At 45.3% G+C, this 17,385-nt stretch overlaps 2 protein-coding genes across 3 annotated transcripts in view; one reads left to right on the plus strand and one right to left on the minus strand.

Moving 5' to 3' along the window:
- Nucleotides 1–17,385, plus strand: part of CTSA (cathepsin A) — a 56,416-nt gene that overhangs the window by 9,734 nt on the left and 29,297 nt on the right. The window lies entirely within an intron of this gene.
- NEURL2 (neuralized E3 ubiquitin protein ligase 2) lies at nucleotides 107–12,359 on the minus strand. Its single transcript, XM_077459230.1, has 2 exons — nucleotides 11,631–12,359; nucleotides 107–349 (listed from the first exon to the last, which is right to left on the minus strand). The coding sequence occupies exons 1-2, from the start codon at nucleotides 12,340–12,342 to the stop codon at nucleotides 234–236; spliced, it is 828 nt and encodes a 275-aa protein (XP_077315356.1). The 5' UTR covers nucleotides 12,343–12,359; the 3' UTR covers nucleotides 107–233.

Genomic DNA, 17,385 nt, shown 5'->3' on the forward strand with positions numbered 1-17,385 from the left:
TGGGTTGTTTCCGTGTTGCAAAGGCCAATATTTCAGCATATACCTGATCCTTATTGTAGTATAATGATCTCTTGATGAAACAATTGCAGAATTATAATACTGTCAGTATAGCCTCAAATTATGTTTATTGGGTTACAAAACAGAGTAATGGCCTATGTGAGCTCCAAGCAAAGTACATGTTCTTTCCATATGTAGTTCTATGTCTGATAATCAGTATAAAATCTCTACATATTTCACTCAAATTTGCAGAAGTTCTTCAGTAACTGTGGCAGGTCTAACTGATCAATGTCGAGTCTGCGCATCATATGTTTCTGGATGATAAGGCGGCACAATGTCTGCAGGGATGGAACTAGAAAACAAAAAAAAGACGTCTGAAATCATTATGCAAAGTATATAACTTACTGCTAAAAAAAACAAAAGAAGAAACAGACTACAAGTACACCTTTACATAGGCAGCAGATTGATTGGATTCTTTTCAGCATGATAAGCCCCTAAATACTCTTCACACATTTTCTGCACGTGTCTTTGCTTTGCATCCTTCACAGTCATATGCACATGCATAGCTTCTCATTTGTCCCTCATTTTGCTCTAATCTATATAGTTGTATATAAAATGCACTTTTTAGATTTCAAAAAGTGTTTCCCAGTGCTAAACTGTTCATCCAATTTCTATATTGTTGCATTTGTAAATGTCAAAAGCAACTATAAAGGAATAGTAGTGGTAGAAAAAGCACTTGTAAGTTTAACTAATATATATTTTTTGTATATTTCTCCTTTAAGGGTTTGTGATCTATGCCTACATACTTTTGCTAATGGGTGTCCCTCGTTCCCATCTCAAAAAGTTGTAGGTATGCGCATCTATGTACAGACAGGCATTCTTATTAAATTCCCTTCTCACGTTTCTTCAATTTGTGGTTTCCTTCTAACCCCATCAAGAACCAATGAGTATTTGTAAGAATTTAAGTTCTTCATAAGTCTCAGTGGGCACATAAACCTGGGTGCCACCTTGTTAAGGGCACCTGATATTGCAACTACCCCAAACGGCACCTGATGTTGCCAATACCCCAATGTGACAGTGCTTCTATCTCAGCCTCCAGCTGACAGTAAGCTGCTCTCTACCACAACCCTTATCTGGCAGTGCATGTTTGAAACCTATATTCCCCCAGGTGCTAGTACTCCTCTCTCAACCACAACCCCCAACTAACAGAGCTCCTCCGCCGGCCACAACCCCCAGCTGACAGTGCTCCCCTCCCAACCACAATCCCCCAGCTGACAGTGCGCTTTTCCGAACCACAAACCCCCAGCTGACAGTGATCCTCTCCCAGCCACAGCCCCTCAGATGACAGTGCCCCTTGTGACAGACTCCGGGCACACTGTTTGGTATCTCCACCAAGAAACTGCTTCCCAAGTTCTGAAACACAAGACCCGCAAGTCTGGCTATAGTTGCCCCAAGTACAAGGCAACACCCAATTTGGAGTACACCAGAATAAGAACTGTTTATTTGAACAAAGGCACACAGAGATATACACTCAGGGGACATCCCCCCCTTTTTTGCATAATGACACAGGGTGGGGTAAACAACATTCAGTAACAGACACACAGGTATATTCAAACTTCTCATCAGTACACTGTCCTATCAGTAGGGAGAGCTATTGGAGGAATTCCCCTCTCCCTCCTCACAGCTAATCCACATACACATATACATCCCAAGAATATTTTTCTCCCAAGGCAGACAGACACAATAGAACAATGGGATACAGGCACTTAAATAACACATAGCAACCCCCACCCCACCTCAAACCATCTAGCAATGGTCTCTGACGAAAGGTTGATTTTATCTTCATGTATTCTTGAGGGATATTGTTCAGAAATATTAATGTCCCAAGTGAAAGAGCCCCTTCATTCCTTCAACAAAAAACACACATATAGAACCCTGTATAACGAGGGTAAAAGGAAATGCTGAGTCCACTGTGGTTGTACTGTGAGTCTGCTTAGTGCAGATGAGACTGGGGTTCTTAGTCACCCTGTGCCCCTAATAGACACAGGATAACTTACACATAGGCGGGGGAGCTGGACAAGGAGTTTCAAGAGCTCTCCAAGGTAATCTAGGTTCCACAAGCCCCCCCCACCCAAAGTGACTCCCGTCACCCCCCTCTCCCAGCCACAACCGCTCAGATGACAGTGCTCCTCTCACAGCCACAATCCCCCAGGTGACCGTGCTTCTCTCCCAATCACAATCCCCCCAGCTGACAGTGCTCCTCCTCCAACCACAATCCCCAAGCTGACAGTGCTCCTCTCCCAACCACAATCCCCCAGCTGACAGTGCTCTTTTCTCAACCACAATCCCCCAACCACAAAAACCCCAGCTGACAGTGCCCCTCTCCCAGCCACAACCCTACAGATGACACTGCTCCTCTCACAGCCACAATTCCCCAGGTGACAGTGCTCCTCTCCCAACCACAATCCCCCAGCTAACTGTGCTCTTTTCCCAACCACAAACCCCTAGCTGACCGCTCCCCTCTCCCAGTCACAACCCCTCAGGTGACAGTGCTTCTCTCCTAGCCACAATCTCCACCTGACAGTTCACATCTCCCTGTCACAATCCCTCAGCTGAGTGTGCTCCTCTCCTAGCTACTACAGTCCCCAGGTGATAGTGCTCCTCTCCAAGCCACAATATCCATCTGACAATGCACATCTCCCTACCACAACAGTGCACCTCTTCATGCTACAATCCTTAGTTGAAAGTTCACCTTTACCTGCCGAAAATCCTTAGCTGACAGTGCACCTCATCCAGGTGACAATGCTCCTCTCCCAGCTACAATCTCCATTTGATAATGAACATCTCCTTTCCACAATCCCCCTGCTGTCCGTGCTTCTCTTCCTGTCACAGTCCTTATGCTTAATACACACGATGAGAAAACAGGATGAAAAATACAGTTTTCAGAGTGATCGTCTGATAATCTGATCATTAGTACACAGCTTTTGAGAGCCGGTCATGATAGTTCATGCGAAAATATCCGAAGGGAAAGCTGCTGGCCGCTGCTAAACCCGGGGGGGATGCAATGTATGCATGATGCACGCACATGAGGGAGGTGAGCCGGCAGCTTTGTGCAGGGACTTGTGATGTGGGAGGGGACGGTGAGAGCAGTGTCTGCAGCAGGCTGGGAGGCTAGTTATGGTGCTGTGCTGCTAACTTCAGTTGCTCTATACATGCCACTGCAAGATGGCCTCTGAAGTGATGTAGCAATAAATCAGGGCTCATTCACACCGTATACCACTTTTCTACCATGTGCACCATACACTCCTCACCCCTCTAATGTACATACTACCCACCACAATACACTCCCCACCCCTCTCATGTACATACTACCCCCCCACCATACACTGCGCACCCCTCTTATGTACATACTACCCCCCCACCATACACTCCGCACCCCTCTTATGTACATACTACCCCCCCACCATACACTCCGCACCCCTTTTATGTACATACTACCCCCCCCACCATACACTCCGCACCCCTCTCATGCACATACTACCCCCCACCATACACTCCGCACCCCTCTCATATACATACTACCCCCTCACCATACACTCCGCACCCCTCTCATATACATACTACCCCCTCACCATACATGTCCCACCCCTCTCATGTACATACTACCCCCCACAATACACTCCCCACCCCTCTCATGTACATACTACCCCCCACCATACAATGCGCAACCCCTCTTATGTACATACCACCCCCTCACCATACACTCCCCACCCCTCTCATGTACATACTACCCCCCACCATACACTCCGCATCCCTCTCATGTACATACTACCCCCTCACCATACACTCCGCACCCCTCTCATGTACATAGTACCCCCCCACCATACACTCCGCACCACTCTCATGTACATACTACCCCCAACCATACACTCCACATTCCTCATGTACATACTACCCCCCGCCATACACTCCACACCCCTCTCATGTGTATACTACCAATCACCATACACTCCGCACCTCTCTCATGTACATACTACCCCCCACCATACACTCCCCACCCCTCTCATGTAAATACTACCCCCCACCATACACTGCGCACCCCTCTAATGTACATACTACCCACTGTCATACGCTCCACTTTCCTCTCCTACACACCATTGTACAGTGCCATCATAATAGCATCATGGGCAAAGTAATACACCCCTACTTGGGAGATGGTGACCTATAGCATATAGTGATTGTGGCTCAATTATGCTACATATTGGCCATTTGCTTTTTAGTCTCATTACAAATTTTAGTCCTGTTTTATTTTTTTTATTTTTTTACAAGAGTTTTATTATTATTTAACTTTTTTTTTATTTACGTTTTTTTGATGAGTTTTTTGGCTTTTTTGGGGAGATATCGGGGGTCTAAACAGACCCCTGAAATATCACTTTTTAGAGCGAGCAAGGGACTCTGGAAACACATTCCCAAACCTCTTTGTCTGCAGCGTCAGCTGCACTGCAGATGAATGAGTAGGGGACAGAGGCACTTCTCCATTCATAAACCAAAGCAGAGTAAATAGTCACACACTTACTGTGTTCATTTAGAAAAGGAAGGGGCTGGTAAATGACATATTTACCAGTCCCTTTTCCTGAAGATCTCCCACAGCAGTCAGCGGGAAAGAAGAGGAGGGAAGCCAGCAGCGCTGTGGGGGGACATATTTATTTTTTATTGCTTGAATTATTTTTCTCATGGATGTGAGTGGGGCCTCTCAAAGCTGCACTATTATAACTACGTGTGAGTTGAGAATCAAGATTTGTAAGCCCCCATTGACATTGGAGTGACTTGTCATGCGATTTGACAACAGTAATTACACGGTTCAAATTGGTGCAAGAATTTGCAGCACCGTATAGATTTGAAAAAGTAGTACATGCACTACTTTTGGCGATTTCGGGTGTGACTTGAATAGACAACTGTGCATCAAGCTGCACAGATGTCTTCCAAGTTGCACCCGAAGTCCCACTAACATGTGGCTTTGAAATCATGTAAATTCAGATGAAATTGCATGATTCAAAGCCGCAAGGAGGCTTAATGCCCATTCCTGACTCATTGGCTACATTTTCCTTGGTTACATAGTTAATCTGGTTAAAAACCTCCATATATACAACCCTATACCCACAGTTGATCCAGAGGAAGGCAAAGAAAAAAAAAACAATAAATCATGATCCAATTTGCTCCAGCGGGGGAAAAATATTCCTTCCTGATCTCCCAACAGGCAATCTGATATTCCCTGGATCAACTTTACCTATAAATATTATTACCCAGTTATTATTATTGCCCATATTATATACATTTAGACCCCTTTCACACTGCAGACATTTTGCAGGCGTTATAGCATTAAAAATAGTGCCTGCAAACCACCCTAAAACAGCTGCTCCATTCACTCCAGTGTGAAAGCTTGAGGGCTTTCACACTGGAGCGGTGCGCTGGCAGGGCATCAGAAAAAGTCCTGCCAGCAGCTCACTGCTCCTCCACCGCTCCTCCCCATTGAAATCAATGGGGCAGCACTGCTATACCGCCGGAAAAACGCTGCTGAGGCAGCATTGTGCGGGTGGATTTAACCCCTTTTTGGCAGCTAGCGGGGGGTTAAAACCACCCTGCTAGCGGCTGAATAGCGCCGCTTTACCGCTGACGCCCCACAGTGTGAAAGTGCTCTTAGGAAAGAATCCAGGCCTTCTTCTGAACTTGCCAGAACCAGCTCTTGAGGGAGTCTATTCCACATTTTCACAGCTCTGACTGTGAAGAAGCCTTTTGTACTACTAAGAGATAAAATCTCTTTTCCTCTAGATGTAAAGAGTGCCCCCTTGTCCTCTGTGATGACCTTAAATTGATACTAAAGTCTCATTTTTTTTCTTAAAAAAATAACAAACATGTTATTCTTACCTGCTCTGTGTAGTGGTTTTTGCCCAGAGCAGCCCAGATCCTCCTCTTCTCAGGTCCCTCTTCTGTGCTCCTGGCCCCTCCCTCCTGTCAAGTGCCCCTACAGCAAGCAGCTTGCTATGGGGTACCCGAGCTGAGCCGCAGCTGCATGTGTCCATTCAGACACAGCGCTGCAGTTTTCGGCCCCGTCCCCTCTCTCTCTCCTGATTGGCTAACTTACTTTGATTCACAGCAGCGGGAGCCAATGGCGCCACTGCTGTGTCTCAGCCAATCAGGTGGGAGAGTCCCAGATGGCCAAGGCAATTCTGCACATTTATGGATAGAGAGGGGGCTTGGGTAAGTGTTGGGTAGGCTGAGGGGGGCTGATGTATACAGAAGGTTTTTTATTTTAATGTATAGAATGCATTAAGAGAAAAAAACCTGCCTTTACAAACAGTTCTAGAATAGCTCTACACCGAGTTCATGGGTGGCCTGTACGCTCGAAGATCTCCCATTAATGGAAAGAATAGTTGCATGAGTCACAGAGGAATCAGAAGTTTTATAGTCGTTTCAAACTGATTTTAGTTGCAGAGAGGACTGAACAGATTATAAGACAAACTACCACCATCAGTTTCTATCAAAGCAATGGAACAATCAATGTTTGTGGTTGATGGTCTTGATCCATTCATTTGTTTTTGCAATTGGACCTGATGGTTTAAAAGTAATTTAAATCGCTTACTTCATGTGCATGCACAGTGTGATTTACAGAAGGCTCAGCCACCAGTGCATGCAGGAACATCTATAGACTAGTCATTTCCTCTTAAAACCACATATTAGGTGTTAAATGCTGAAAGTCTTCGGTACTTTTAAGACAAAGCATATATTTCTATGACTCATTTATATAGTGCTGACACTGAGAACAGTGAGCTAATCACATCAGTCTCCACCTACAAAGATTTTACACATATAGGAAGGAGACAGCACATCTGTATAATGGAAATTGGGGAACAGGTGGACTGTACCGTACTTAGAGTACTGGAAAATGTGTTGTGTGACTGCCAGCCCATACATTAGGGGCGCACGGGCGCCGCCCCCACCCATCCGTACGTCCGACACCCTAATCATCTACATGCGGGGCGCCGGACATATGGATTCCAATGAGGTTTTTTTTTTTAAGCACATGATTAGAGCCAGAGGTTTTAATAGGCTTCAAAAAAAGAGTGGACTCAGGGAGCAGAGCACTGCACCCCAAGTCCACCCAGTTGTGTGACAGCGCCTGAATATTCACTATTATCACACTGATTATCCTCCTGGCCAATCAGGAAGTGGGTCCTGAGACCTGTTTCCCAATTGGCCGAAAGGAGAAGTCATCATATTGGCCTATGAGGAGGAAGGAGACGCATGGGAAGCCTGATCGACGGAGCTGGGACACGGAGGTGACTGGAGTTGGTGGCGGGGGGGGGAACGCTGCCGCCTCCACTTGTCAGCACAGGGTGAGTAAGCTGGCGACTGGGGGGGGGGGGGGGGTTGTGATGCGTGGCGTGGGCTGGAGCGATGGGGAGGAGGGTCTGTGGTCAGGTCCTTCTGCCGCTCCCCCCCCCGGGGACGCGCTGTCTATCTGCTCAGAGTTCTCGGCTCTTGATTGGATAGATTGATAGCAGCGCAGCCATTGGCTTCCGCTGCTGTCAATCAAATCCAATGACGCGGACGCCAGTACAAGTCCTGCATTTGCCCTCTATGGACGCCAAATGCTGGACTCGGGAGCTCGCTCTCAAGGTAACCCCTCAGGAGAGCAATTCTCATAGGGGGTTATCTGATGTGGCGAGGATCCGCGAGAGCCGCTGGGGGCCCCTAGAAAAGCAGGTACGGGGCCACGCTGTGCAAAATGAGCTGCACAGTGGAGGAGTATGATATGTTTGTTATTTTTTTTATTTTATTTTTTTAAATGAACCTTTAGTGTCACTTTAAGCATAGGACTGTCCCTGATTTGGAGCAATGTCCCTCTGTCCCTCTGTCCCTCTTTGCCCCATCGTTTGTCCTTCATTTTGGTCTGATCCATATAGTATCTAAAATGCACTTTTTATCTTTCAAAATTATTTCACAATGCTAAACCTTTCATACAATTTCTAAATTGCTGAATTTGTAAATTTAGAAGCCAATATAAGATGTGTCACTGAAAGACTCTTCCCTCTGTCTTTGTAAGCTGATAAAAAAAACGTCAAATATCAGCCATACTGTATCAAAGATCTAGAAAAGGCGTATTAGAAGAGGAGGGTTTACAGACTGGAGAAAAACAACAAAGGCGAGTTCAGGAGAGAAGCTGAAGAACAGAAAAAACGCTAGATGCGTCTATTGTTTGAGCAGTAATGTGTTCCAATGGGCAGAATAAATAAAAATTCAGACCCATGGAATGCATTATCCCTTCCATGTAGATAAAGTCGGCAACCAGGTGAGGACGAATAAAATATCTCTTTATTTTGTCCAAGGAGTACACATATTTCAAACATTGCCAACACAACAGCCTATCAATCATAGTTAGACTGACATAACAAACTAGACAGACATATAGCAAGATAACCCCACCCAGCTGGGAACACAATTAATCATTTATCTATTAAAGTGGTTGTAAAGGCAAAAGTTTTTTTTTTTCTATCTTAATGCATTTTATGTATTAAGATAAAAAAAACTTCTGTGTGCAGCAGCCCCCCTAATACTTACCCGAGCCCCATCTAGATCCAGAGATGTTGCAAGATCGGCTGGCCCGGGACTCCTCTCCTCACTGGCTGAGACAGCAGCGCCCATTGGCTCCCGCTTCTGTCAATGAGGAGAGAGGGGGTGGAGACAGGTTGCGGCTCCATGTCTGAATGGGCACACAGATCTGCGGCTCGGGTGCCTCCATAGGAAGCTGCATGCTGTGGGGGCACTCAACAGGAGGGAGGAGCCAGGAGCACCAAACAGGGACCCATGAAAAGGAGAATTGGGAGTGCTCTGTGCAAAACCACTACATAGGGCAGGTAAGTATGACATGTTTGTTATTTTTAACTAAAAAAAACAAGACTTTAGTATCATTGCTGGAGAGAAAAGGCAAGCTATCATTCAATGCATCTGTCACCACAATAAATAAAAAATATATAAACAAATATTGCATAAAAAAAGAAAAACATATATACTACATTAATAGTGGAATATCAGTTAAGTCAGCTGCAAGAACCTAACATTTTCATGGGGTGGTACAGTTGGATACCATGCAGTTAATCAACTGTGTGATAACCATCTATACATCATCCAACTGTACCCCCCCCCCCCCCGTTGGGTTCCTGAAGCTGTTTTTTTATTTAGCTGACTTAATTGAGATTCCACTGAATGTAGTATATATGTATTTCTTTATTTTATTTTGATGCTATATTTGTTGTTATTATATGTTGTGTTTATTGTTTGTTGTGAGAGCTACATTGAATGATAGCTTGCCTTTTCTCTCCAGCAGAGTACCTTAAGGGCCGGTTCACACAGGGAGCGATGCGAGGCGACACCGACTTGCCTCGCCGCGACCTGCCGCGACCTCAGCGGCGGCTTGCAAATGACTTCTGTATAGAAGTCAATGCAAGTCGCCCCGAGGTCACCCAAAAGTAGTACAGAAACCTTTTTTATGAGTCGGAGCGACTCGAGTCGCTCCTCTCAGAACGGTTCCATTGTACAAAACGAGGGCGACTTGTCAGATCGCGGCACGGCAAGTCGTGTCGCCTCGTGTCGCCCCCTGTGTGAACCGGCCCTAATGGTTAAATGATTAATTGTGATCCCAGCTGGATTGGGGGGGGGGGGGGTGGTTGGCTTGCTATATATCTGTGTAGTTGGTTATGTTAGACTTCATAGGCTGAAAAGCGTAATGCCCCATACACACGATTGGAATTTCTCCCAGCAAAAGACAGATGAGAGCTCTTCATCAGAAAATGCAACCGTGTGTATGCTCCATCGGAATTTTGCTGGTGAATTTCCGCCAGCAAAAGATTGAGAGCAGGAAAAACGCTTGAAATTCCGATCGTGTGTATGCAATTCCAATGCGCAAAAACTCACGCATGCTCAGATTCAACTACGTGATGGAAGCTATTGGCTACTGGGTATTGAACTCCCTTTTTCTAGTCCCATCGTACGCGTTCTTGATGGTCGGAATTTGGTGTGACCGTGTGTATGCAAGAAAGCTTGAGCGAAATCCCGTCGGAATTCCGTCTGGAAAACCATCAGAGCTTTTTCCGACCAAAATTCCGATTGTGTGTACGTGGCATAAGTGTAATTTCTGTCTGCTGCTTTGTTCCTCTGCTAGCTGCATGAATCACTTCTGAAAAGTTTTTCTGACACCAAGAGAAAAATGGTGACAGGGTAGGGACCTCTAGCAAATTGACAGCCTCAGCTCTATTCCTGTGTGCTGTGTGGAGGGGTGTGTGTTCATTCCCTCCAATCAGCTTTTAGAGCTCTCCTCACTGAGCTCTGCAGAGTGTGACTTCAGCTCCCATCCCTTTTTTTGACAGTTCAGACAAGCTTTATATATTCTAGATTTTAAACTGATGAAGAAAACTTTAAACAGATAAACAGGTACAACTTATGTAGGAGGATTTGTTTCATGTCTGTTTATTACCTGAGGCCAGTCACTTCACTGGGTATATGTAAGGGTTTACAACCACTTTAAGCTAGGGCATATTTGATTGTCTTCGAGGGATAAAAATAATTTTTCCCGTTCGCAAATTGGACCATGCTTTATAGGGGTTTTTCTGCCTTCCTCTGAATCAGTTGTGGGTATAATATTCTGTATACGGTATGTAGTATTTTGTTTCTCCTGATTAAACTAGAAGGCCCCACCCAGAGGAAGTACTGCCTGCAACCTAGATGGGGTGAGTGCGGGGGTGATGACCGACTAGGGGGGGGGGGGGGTGCATTGTTTGTCGCCTCCCCCCCCCAAAAAAAAAAAAAAAATACCACCAGCCACTACTGCTCCTGATGTAATGTTCACTAGAAAGAGCTATTGGAAGCAATATGGCATCTGCTGTATACATAAAGCTACTTTTTACATGTCCAGACCACCAAAGCAGAGAAAGAAGAGATCATTTTTTCTTGAACTATAAAAAGCCTTTCTGACTTCCCCCTGCACCCCTTTGCCTCTAATATTCCCTTCCTAAATTTGGCCACAAATGTCCAGAAAATAAAGACAAAACTAGAGAAAAATTTATACAATTTGTAAATAATAGGACTTTGCTGCCTCCTCAAACCTTGCCATTATAAGCACAGCCCTCAGCCTACAACTTGGTAAATGCAATACTGTCCCCCCTTGTACATTGTCTACACGAAATACACAGGCAACCAAAGCTGTCCTGTTTAGTGCAGAAGCTGATCTGAAAGACATTGGGAGATGGTTGGACGCATGCCCGAATGTTCTCCGATGTCAAAGCTTTTGTGTGTTGCATGCATGGAGATTGGCAGAATTAGCAAAAATCAACAACTGATCACAAGAGATTTTCCAAAATGTTGTAAATCCTCTTAGGCCAACCATCAATTCATAAATTGATTGTGCTGCTGCCTATACCTTTGAGGACAACTATTCTTAAACTGGTTCCATATCTGGGTATTAATGAATACTGTGTGAGCTGCTTCTGAATGTCAAAGAGTCATCATGCTCCCTTATAGGGAATTCCCCCCTCCCCCCATGGGCATGTGTTCAGCTAATAGTTGAATGTGATACATACATCCGTACTCTAACTGGATCACTCGGACACTCTTGGTGGAGGCGAAGACATCAATGACGGCATACAGCGGCTGTGAGGCTGGTATTCCACGTACGCTGGCACCCATATCTTCCCCATTAATGATGGTGTGCATGTGACGGGTTCCATCTGACTGTGGTTCATACAATACCCCAATCCTGCTCCTGCGGGCTGTAGGTGGCAGCACATTGGTTTTGTACAAGTCATCCAAAATGTGGCTATACCGGCCCGGCCTACTTCGTGCTACCAGCTTGTCACGAGAAATTTTATACTTGCCCACTTTTAGGTAAGGGTCCGATAGAAGTCCTTTTGCTGAGCTAGGGCTATTTTCTCCTTCCTCGGTCACTACTCTATTATGGTTCCGTGTTATGGCGAATACCCAGCTATCCCCTTGATTGACAAGATCTGGCAGTGAATATTCTGGTACAACTTCCAGGCTGCGAGGATCTCGAGCCGTCAAACCAACTCTTAGGTGACCACACCACCCCCATTCTTTTTCCTCAATCTCGACCAAAAACAGCTGGCCAGGTTCCAGTGGGTCTCGGCTGAAGCAGATCCCATTAGCAAAGCTTTCAACTCTTGTAGCTTGTGTTCCTGTAGGGTCAATGCGAACATTCGTACCATGGATAGGGTGAAAACACGTGAATGGTTGCCATTGCACGGCCATGTCTCCAGCACAGAGCTCAGATGACATGCAGCTTGATACTATTTTTAAAAGGCCAGAGCGTCTGGGTTATCTGTGCTGAAACAGCTGCAGGAGATATAGTGAAGTGCCTTTTAGGGAAAGTGAAGCTTACACCTACCAAATTTCTAATTACAGAAATGAATGGAGCAGAAAGCCATGCAAAATCTCATTTCTGAAATCTTGGAAACAAATTGCAATTTCTGATAACGTCTTTCATCAAACAATAAAGGGTCTTCAATATAAGACCAAATAAAATGGTCAAAGTAGGCCAAGTATGGTTCTAATAACATGGAAGGAAGTTAAACATGCTGCAACAATATCTGTTCTTGGCTTTGCTAAGCGTATCTTTTATACTCTTATTAGATTGTAAGCTCTCACGAGCTCACGATGCCCCATACAGACAGTTGGACATTCCGACAACAAAATTCGTCTGATTTTTTCCGACACATTTTGGCTTAAACTTGTCTTGCATACACACGGTCGCACAAAGTTGTCGGAAAATCCGATCGTTCAGAACCCGGTGACTTATAAGCCCTTGTACACACGGTCGGAGATTCCGATAGAATGTGTCCGATCGGACCGTTTTGTCGGATATTCTGACTGTGTGTGGTCTTCATCGGACTGTTTCCGTCGGAGTATCCGACGGACCAAGTTTTCCAACTTGGTAAAATTTTCTGACAAAATGCTCCGATCGGGCATACTCCGATCATGTGTAGAGAATTCCGATCGGACAAAGTGCCACGCATGCTCAGATCAAATTCCTACATCAAAGCTATTGGCTACTAGCCTGAACGTAGTCCCGTCGTAACGAAATTACGTCATCACGTTCTGAACGATCGGATTTTCCAACAACTTTGTCCGACCGTGTGTCTGCAACAGTTTCGGACAAAATCTGTTGGACAAAATCAGACGGATTTGGTTGTCGGAATGTGTACGTGTGTGGGCTAACACGTACGACGGGACTATAAAGAGGCCAGTAGCCTATAGCTTTAATCTCTTATGCCTTGTACACACGGTCGGACATTCTGACCACAAAATCCATCTGATTTTTTCCGACGGATTTTGTCCAAAACTGGTGTTGCATACACATGGTCGGACAAAGTTGTCGGAAAATCCGATCGTTTGGAACGTGGTGACGTTCCTTGTGTACGACGGGACTACATAGAGGCTAGTAGCCAATAGCTTTGGTCTCGTAATTTGATCTGAGCATGCTTGGCACTTTGTCCGTCGGAATTCTCTACAAACGATCGGAAAAAGTCCAGATTTTTTGGGGGGAAATTTTTAGATCCTGCTCTCAAATTTTTTCCATCGGAATTTCCGAAGGAAAAGGTCCGATAGAGCCGACACATGATGGGATTTTCTGACAATATAATCCGGTCAGACCTTTTCCATCTGAATTTATGACCGTGTGTACAGGGCATTAGCCTATTCTGAGCATACATGGTACTTTGTCCGTCGGAATTGTCTACACACGATCGGAATTTAAACAATCGGATTTTGTTGTCGGAAAATTTTAGATCCTGCTCTTTGTGCGTCGAAAAATCCGATGGAGCCCACACACGATCGGATTTTCCGACAACATGATTTCCATCGGAAAATCCAACCGTGTGTATGGGGCATAACACTCTTGTATTGAATTGTATTCTAACTTCACGCTCTCCCTTTATATTGTAAATGCTGCACACACCGTTATGTAAATCGTGTAAAATAATAATTATTATTCTAATTGAAATGCCTGTAAAGAAGGAAGGGAAGCAGATACTCCTGGGGGGGGGGGGGGGACACAATGGTAATTGGACAACCAGCCTGGACAGTTGGCAGGTAGCCGCTTCTGAAAATAGGGAAGCAATTGCCATTTTATGTGTTCTATATTTTTGTTTCACTAAAGCTCACCATACACAGTACACACTGACCATACAATCTTTGTACAATCAACTTTAGATTTACCTTAACCACTTCAGCCCTGGAAGGTTCACCCCCCTTCCTGACCAGGCCATTTTCTGCAATACGGCAAGGCGTTACTTTAACTGACAATTGCGCGGCCATGTGATGCTGTACCCAAATAAAATTGATGTGTTTTTTTTTTTCAACAAATAGAGCTTTCTTTTGGTGGTATTTGATCGCGTATGCGGTTTTTATTTTTTGTGCTATAAACAAAACAAGACTGACAATTTTGAAAAAAAAAAAAATCTATATATTTTTTACTTTCTGCTATAAAACATATCCAATAAAAAAAAAAATTAATTTCTTCATCAATTTAGGTCATTCTGCTACACGTTTTTGATTGGCTTGCGCAAATGTTATAGCATCTACAAATCATGGGATATTTTTATGGAATTTTTATAGTTTTCTTTTTTGTTTTTATTAGTAATGACAGTGATCAGCGATTTTTAGCGGGACTGCAACATTGCGGCGAACAAATCGAACACCTAGCTGACACTTTTTGGGGACCAGTGACATTATTACAGTGATCAGTGCTAAAAAAAAAAATACACTGTCACTGTACTAATGACACTGGCAGGGAAGTGGTTACCATCAGGGGTGATAGAAGGGTTAAGTATGTCCCTAGGGGGATCTTTCTAACTGTGGGGGAGATGCTTTGACTGGGGGAAAACAGAGATCCGTGTTTCTTAGCAGAAACACAAGATCTCCATTTTCCCCTCTAGCAGAACGACGCTATGCCTTGTTTACATAGGCAGACCGTCGTTCTGCCTCTCCTCAGAATGATCGGCGGGTCCCGGTGGACATGCTGATTGGCTCCGATTGTGTCCAATCACAGCGGGAGCGGGTTGCCAACGTAATGGGCATCCCAGACCCCATGTGCGAAATCAGGTACAGGTATGTGGTTTCACACAAGCGGGCCATCCTGCTGCAGTAATACAGTCAGAGGACTGAGAGGCATGCCTGAAGGGTGAAAGCAGTCTGAGATGGATGCAAGGTCAGTCTGGAAGGACTGTGGAGAAGTAGCCAGGAGGGCTAGTGAAAGTGGTTGTAAACCCTTACAACACACTTTGACCTACAGGTAAGCCTAGATTAAGGATTACCTGTGGGTCCAAGAAATATCTCCTAAACCTACACGGTTTAGGAGATATTTACCGAAAGACAGGCACCACTGTCTACAGCACACTGCCATCAACGGCGATATGCCACAAGTGGCAGCTCCCCTGCGCAAATGCACGGGAGTGACGTCATTGCGGCTTCGCCGAATGACAGCGGTGGAGCGGCGAGACCCACCGAGAAGATGGACGCTCCGGACTACAGGGGACAGCGGTGACATCGCTGGCTCCTGTGTCAGGTAAGTGACACATATTGGACTACTATGCGATGCATAGTAGTCCATTATGCTTTACCTTTGCAGGGAAAGAAAGAGGAAGTAAACTCATCAGGGTTTACTTCCTCTTGAAAGGGGCAGCTGCAACCAGGTGGGCTGGAAGTGCCTGAAAAGGTGGTACTGGGAGCAGTAGGAAATCGGACAGCTAGCACCAAAGACCTCTATTTCTGCTACACTACCAAAGGGGACTGCGGTCCCTGCCTGCAAAGGTCATTCACTTTGGATCTGACTGAGTCTGTGTTGGATCGATTTGTCAGTGCTAGCTAGTCCTGGGAGTTGTAGTTCTACAAGCAAGTCTGTGTTGGAGGTAGAAGAGAAGTGTGTGTATATACTGGATGTATATAGTTTATGTCCCAAAAGATTTCCTTATTGAGCAAGTGGGGATTTCATAACCCTATCCCCATCCGAGTTCAATTCCTCTAAAAAATAAAAAAACAAAAACTGCAAGGACTGATTCCTGTCTCAAGAGTGTGTGGAAAATTCGTGTACCTGGCCTTGCAGGATGGGAGATAACCATACTCAGCAGTGGCTCCTACAGGGGGTAGCGCTACATCTATAAAAATAACAAACCTGTTATACTTACCTGCTCTGTACAGGTTTTGCACAAAGCAGCTCAGATCCTCCTCATTTCTGGTCCCTGGCTAGAGCTCCAGGCCCCTCCCTCCTCCTGAGTGCCCCCACAGCAAGCAGCTTTCTATTGGGGCACCCAAGCTGAGCCGCAGCTCCTTGTGTCCATTCAGACACAGAGCCGCGGTTCGGCTCCCGCCTCTCTCTTTCCTTATTGTCTAACTGACTTTGACGGCAGCGGGATCCAATGGCACTGCTGATGTGTCTCAGCCAATCAGGAGGGAGAGTCCCAGATGGCCAAAGCACTCGTGGACATCGCTGGATCGAGATGGGGATCAGGTAAGTATTAGGGGGGCTGCTACACACAGAAAGATTTTTATCTTAACCACTTGCCGACCACCGCACGCCAATGTATGTCCCTACTTTTGGGATGGATATCATTATGGCAGCAGCTAGCTGCCCGTATCCCCGTGTTCGGCCGGTGGCCGGCTACAAGATAAAAATGGTCTCTGCGGTGGATTCGCCACAAGATCACTTTTATCAGTGGTGGGAGAGGCCCCCCCCCCTCCTGCCACGATCCGGTGCCCTCCGCCGCTTACCAGAGCCGTCTTGTCTGTCTCCTTGCTAGGTATGGAGACGAGTGAGGAGAAGATGGCCCCCACCCGTCTCCACACCATAGTAGGGCAGAAGCGACGTCAAAACATCACTTCCGCCCATACTTCTTAAAAGGCAAAATTTTTTTATGTCATTTTTTTCAAAATTACAAAATGTTTTATTTTATTTTTTGCATTTAAGTCAAAGGTCTCTATGAAGCCCACCACAGCATGCATGATTACTCCTCCTCCCCCTCCACGATTACACCGCTATGTCACTCCACTCCATATATGGACACTGGTTAATGTGTTCAAACCACACATGTGATGTATCGCTGCGATCGCTAGAGTGAGCGCAATAATTCTAGCACTACATTTCCTTCATGCAACCGGTAGAATTTTTAAGGTTAAAAGTTTGTCGCCATTCCACGAGCGGACGCAATTTTGAAGCGTGACATGTTGGGTATCAATTTGCTCGGCGTAACAATATAAAAAAAAATTGGGCTAACTTTACTGTTGTTTTATTTTTTAATTTAAAAAAGTGTATCTTTTTTTTTTTTA

The sequence above is a fragment of the Lithobates pipiens genome, unplaced genomic scaffold (assembly GCF_037356315.1).
Source record: "Lithobates pipiens isolate NorthernLeopardFrog02 unplaced genomic scaffold, aLitPip1_a1.2 Scaffold_28, whole genome shotgun sequence".
Lineage (NCBI taxonomy): Eukaryota > Metazoa > Chordata > Amphibia > Anura > Ranidae > Lithobates > Lithobates pipiens.